Below are 5,922 nucleotides of genomic sequence, written 5' to 3'. Positions count from 1 at the left end.
AGGCTAGCTTTGTTGCCATCGAAAATGCCATTACATGTCGAATTATGAAAACAATGAATGACGCAGATAAACATGCTTATTTAACAGTTCGTGGTTCAGTTTTCTCTTCTTCTGTTTGTTGCATCTATATGTTTTGCAGAATGTCACGTCGCTACTATTATAATTACGTAATCCTGAATTTAATATTTGAACCAATGAAATGAAAAAGTATTTTAGCTAATCAAAGTGAAAGGTTTGAATCAATGAGCAATTAGACAAAGCAAACTAATAAGACAACGACATGAAGGTCGAATAAAATAGCGCGGTTAACGACCAGTAAGAAAACGAGGTCAAAATTTTACCCGAACTAGACCACCCCCTCATATACGATATGATTTACAAGTTCAACTACTACAGTTTCTAGTTGATTTAACAAATCTGAAATAGCCGTTGTTATATTGTTGATAAGTGGTATTTTTTTTAATTATTAAGAGGAATGTAACTTTTCACCATTTCAAAGTTACGAATTATCAAACTATTGTTTCTCACTGAGCATAAGCCATTCATACTGTACAATTGCAATTTAGCGCAGATTGAAGTTTTCTATCGACTGATTGTGATCATAAATGAATTTAAATATTTTTCAGAAACGTTGAAGTGCGTAATATAATTTTTCAATTGTTGATTCAAGTAATAAGTTACTGATGAAAATAAAAAAGATTTGTTTTTTGTCATTTTCAAAAATTCTCTTTGATCTCGTAAAATGCAACGCCCTTGCCTCGCAGTGCTTAATAATATTACCATTGTATTGAAATAATCCGCATTTGTTGAATATGTGTCACTGATATATGAGAAAGTGCAACCCCATTTGTTAAAAAATGATAAAAATAATAAAAAAACTGCATAGTTCTCCGTGATAAAATACCTGCATAGAAAAAGGTTGTCATACTGTAATGAAATTCAGTTTCCCACAATTTCTAGCCTGTTTGCACAAGTTGCAACGAAACAATATAAACAAACATGTTGACAACAGACGCGACGACGACGAGTTGACGGCTAGAATGATTTTAATACACAATCTGCGGTCAACCTGCTGCTGTTGCGTACTCAGCGCAGGCAGCAACGAGAAAAACTGACTACCTACCTATCTTCCACATATAAACTGGTCAAGCCGCGTTCGCTAACTTCCAGTTTGTCACCGCTTGCTCAGCAATATTTCATGACTGAACAATACACTAAAGTAAAAGAATTTATTATTATTATTATTGTTGTTGTTGTTGTTATGCTAATTTTCGTTTTTTTTTCTTCTACTCACCTTGTTTGACAATTGACACTGCAAAGTGATATTGGACGATGGGGTAAATTTAAATGTGATGAGCATGTTTGATATTTTGTTGCAGCTCCGATGGATAAAGCTAAGGGCAGTGTTGAAAATTTATCGAAATGGTCGAGTGACCTCGCATCTCCGCTTTCTGCATCAACCAAATCATTGTATTCAAGTTCGCCCAAGCAGACACCGCCCACAGGCAAGCAAACCGCATACGGCAGGTATATATGTATATGTATACACTTTTGTGGTTGGGAAAGTGAATACCAACCACCACCGCTCGTCCTTCAGAATCGAATTTTGAAAATTGAATTTTTCTTTGCAAGCACAAAGACAACACTACGACCACAGGAAGGTCGCGTTTATTTCACTTACAAACGCACGAGACGTTTCTACGAAATTCCGACCAACTTTGACGAAGAACAATTTTCCAATCAAACCCAAGCTCCAATTGAAACCGCCAATTTGGAATGGGTATACGCTTATCAATCCAACCAATGCAAGTAATAAAACGCACATACACAAACAACTAGCGCATTATTCATTGGTTTTGCATCACGGTTGGTTGTTTTTTTAGAAACAATTTGCACTTCTTACCGACAAATGAACTGCTGTACGCTGTAGATTCGGTAATAATTTTGTACGACTTTGAAAAACACACGCAGCGATATTACACAGAACATACGGAGCGTGTAAAATGGTAAATATGAGAACAGACAATTCAGGAGAACAATATTTCATTTGAATATAATCTCTACGTCCAGCATAGCAGTTCGTCCGGAACATCTTCTGGTGGCAAGCAGTCAGAATAAAAAAACAAATGAGGTTCAATATTACTTTCCATTTTGCATGTGCAATAACTGCTAATTAACTGAATGCTTTCAGTTTGAATAACAGCTGTGACATTCACCGGATAGGAATTGCTATTTCAAATTATGTCAAATTTCACGTGCACTAAAAATAAATAAATAAATAAACATTTATTTTCACCATATAGTGGAAAAAAGGATAATTTTACAATTGTAAATTTGAAAGTTTATTATACGACGAATACAATGTTAATCAACTTTGAGATTGTTAAAATAATATAATATTTTTTTTCGATTAGAATTGACCAGAAGTTTCTGAGATTATAAGAAAATAATCACCGTTCCATATTTAATCAATTTCAATATGCAACTATGCTTAGAAAATAAAAAAAATTATAATATTAAATTATAACAAAAATTAATTTAACATATTACACAGATTCGAATATGGGAAGCAATCACCTTGCACACCCGTGCCGTGTTGAACGTGGATTCCATTCATGCAGGCGCTGTTGCATTGCTCGCTCTATCCAAACTTGTATGTTGTTGTTGTTGTTGTTGTTTTTCGTTGCTTGTAAAAGTGTTGCACAGAGTGAATATATTTAAAAAAACAAACATTCCCCAATAATTGTTCAATGCCAGGATGCAGGCCAGTATTTGGTGACAGTCGAAGAGCAGCCACACCAACGATTCGCTGTCTGGCAGTGGAAAGAGCGACGTCTGCTGGTCGAAAGCCGCCACGACCAAGGCATCGTCGTCGGATGTGAATTTCACCCTTCCATTGGTAAGCTGTTCTTTTTGCACAGCGACGTCAAGCTTACGTTGGCGACGATCCACGGAGATCGGCTGCGTGAATTTATCCCCAAGACGATCATCCAACGACTTGTACGCGGCGGTTCGTTGCCGCCACATTTGCCGACAACGGAGATTTACTTACCGGAGATTTGGACAGCGCAATCACCGTTTGGGATGCAAGTAAGAAAATATTCATTCTGTTCTGATTAACAATGCACAAACCGCTTGCTTGCTCGGTTCCATTTCAAAGGAAACGGCAGACAAAAGTACAAATTCAAAACGGCTCACAGTGGAGGTGTGACACTGATGCTGGTTAACAAATGTGGAACGCTGTTCACCATTGGAGGTCGAGATCACAAGCTGATCGAATGGGCACCCAATTTACAAAAAATCTGCAAAATTGCTCAAGTGAAAATTTACAGTTTTAAAATAATGATCAACAACTAAACAATGCAATGTGTCAGGTTTACTGTTTGTTCAGATTTCTGATCAACAATGCAAAATTAAGTCGATCACATTTGGCAGTGGAGAGGAGATTTTTCTTGCCACAGAAGATGGTCGTGTTCTACGAGCAACAACACTAGATGGCAAATTTGAGCAAGCTATTCCGACGGCAGAAAGCACATCGCTACGGTGTCTCGCGATCCATCCTCTGCTGCTTCGATTCATCTCCTGCAACAGAGACGGCCGCCTGACCATTTGGGATGGCACGTCGAAATCGTTGATCGGCTATGTCGATTTGAATGTAAATATTATTTCACACTATTCCAATTTAAACTATTTTTTTATCGAATCACACTCATACTTCCTCGTACAGAAACACTGCCAAACTTTGGCTTGGCAAAATTCTGGACAAGCAATAGCGGTCGGCTGCAAGGACGGCAGTTGGCTAATTTTGGACTCATCGTTAGAAAATGTCACAACAACGTGCTGCTGTGTGTTGAAAACAAGCATAACTTGTTTAGAGTTTTCCCAATGTTCGTGGAAGGATTATATTTTTGCAAGCAATCTTTTTTATTTTTTTTCTTTTGCTCAAAGAAAGCGAATATTTTCAGCGGACAATAAGCTTGCAGTAGGCGACGCCAATGGAACGTTGTACATTTATCGACTTCAATCTGGCCACACTGATTATGCACTGCTTGGAAAAACTAAAGTCAGTTTTATCTCTGCTCAACACATTTTTACACCTCTTTGCATTTCGTTTAGCCACTGAAATGCCCCATTCAATACATCGATTGGTCCGATAATGAACAACTTTTACGTACTCAAACTGAAAATGCAGAAATTTTTTTCTGTATTCTTCTAATTTTCCATATTATTAGCTTGTAAAATATTTATCAAACAATTTTTCAGACAATGCATCAAACGGCCTTGAAGAAATCACTACTCAAACAATGCTACACAATGCTGTTTGGAAGACAGAAAACTGTTTTGCAAATTTGAATACCTTGGGTAAGATTTTTTTGAAATGGAAACTGTTTTCACCGAAAGAAAAGAAAAGAAAAGAAATTTATCGCTGTTGTACATATTAAGGGGTGATGAGCAATCTACCCGAGAGCAATAACAAAACACTGATGACAATATCGCACAAAAAGAAACTGCTTGCAATTATTGATGAATCATCAATTTTGAAGCTTTTCAACTACCCTTGTATTAGTGAAAACGTAAGTATTTTTTAAAACAATTTTTAAAAAGTAACGTAACTGTACAAGTAAAACCGAAGAATGCATTGAAGCAAAAATTGAAATTCTACTTGAAAATCAATTACTGTCGCATTATCTTCAATAATCATATGAGAATACTGTACTTATTTAAGAATTTATTTGTAATACGATAACATGTAACTTCATTAGTGTAATAATTAAAAAAAACAGGAATGCCAACTTATTGTTACAACCTGCCTGCGAATCGTATAAAACAATCTCTGATTGAAACATTTCAGGCATTATTCACAACTACTCCCGTTAGAATGCTCAATGCAGAAACATTACTATTTACGAACGACGATTCGAGAATTATCACCACTGGATGTAATATTTTCCAATGGAGTGTTGAGTGATTGCCCAATTTATATGCTAACATTAAAGCTACTAAATAATATGATCCTTTTGATTTCCTTTCTCCTATAGACATCTTTAATATTTATCCTACAAACATTTAAAATCACTGCACTAGATTGTTTCACATAAAAAAATAATCTAATAATAAGTAAAAATGCTTATTATTAAACTGAATGTCGATTATGGAAAAAACGACATTCATTTCTCATAAAATAAAACTAAAACCGATCACTCACTAATAATATATAATAACAAGCATTTCAAGGTGGAAAAAATTTTCTTCCATTTAAATATAACAAAAAATTACACTACAGAGAAAACAGAAAAATAATATTTTAAAAATACCTGGAACAAACGTAACACTATTCATAACTGGCACATAGCAAGCAACAAGCAACTGCGAATACTGCAAAATAGATAAAAAGAACAGCTACGGGTAAAAATTAATAATCAATTTTTAACGAATCAAATTTGATAAGCACAAATAAAATAAATGTACTTACTTTATTTGGAAGAATTCTTTGCGCAAAATGCAGAGGGAATAATAAACATAATTAATAACAGGCGAAATAACAAACAGGCCCGTGAACTTTGACACGCAACAAATAAAAATATTCATACAAATTGGGTGGTGAAATTTTCAAAATAATTACCAAATTCATACATTCGAATAATTCCATCACGGGCAGAGGTAAAGACGATATTATCTACAACACGAACTGAATAGACAGGCTCGTGATCAGGGCCAAGCAACTGTATGTCCGGTAGGGAGCCGACATGTTCGCCTACATAATGCACCTGACCGTTCGATAACGCGGCAAAAAATCCAGCACCCCATTTTTTCAAACTGTTCACTTCGCCAGTATAGCCCACATTGCCAAAGTGGCGTAATCAGTTTTGCCCAATCGAACATCGTATTTTGAATCCCTCGCAGGAAAACGAGCAACCTTTC

At 35.7% G+C, this 5,922-nt stretch overlaps 2 protein-coding genes across 2 annotated transcripts; one reads left to right on the top strand and one right to left on the bottom strand.

Annotated features, from left to right (window-relative positions):
* Positions 1–1,174: 1,174 nt before the first annotated feature.
* Positions 1,175–1,825, bottom strand: Tsp_12487 (conserved hypothetical protein). The gene is made up of 3 exons (XM_003368100.1): positions 1,686–1,825; positions 1,295–1,591; positions 1,175–1,214 (listed from the first exon to the last, which is right to left on the bottom strand). Exons 1-3 carry the CDS (start codon positions 1,823–1,825, stop codon positions 1,175–1,177), a joined length of 477 nt encoding a protein of 158 aa, XP_003368148.1.
* A 925-nt stretch (positions 1,826–2,750) lies between these two features.
* Tsp_12486 (conserved hypothetical protein) lies at positions 2,751–4,969 on the top strand. The gene is made up of 8 exons (XM_003368099.1): positions 2,751–2,878; positions 2,922–3,090; positions 3,178–3,318; positions 3,392–3,876; positions 3,949–4,067; positions 4,264–4,362; positions 4,444–4,578; positions 4,785–4,969. The coding sequence occupies exons 1-8, from the start codon at positions 2,751–2,753 to the stop codon at positions 4,967–4,969; spliced, it is 1,461 nt and encodes a 486-aa protein (XP_003368147.1).
* The last annotated feature ends 953 nt before the right edge of the window (positions 4,970–5,922 follow it).

Source organism: Trichinella spiralis, assembly GCF_000181795.1.
Source record: "Trichinella spiralis strain ISS 195 chromosome Unknown Scfld3109, whole genome shotgun sequence".
NCBI lineage: Eukaryota > Metazoa > Nematoda > Enoplea > Trichinellida > Trichinellidae > Trichinella > Trichinella spiralis.
This window is presented reverse-complemented; position numbering and strand designations above follow the sequence as displayed.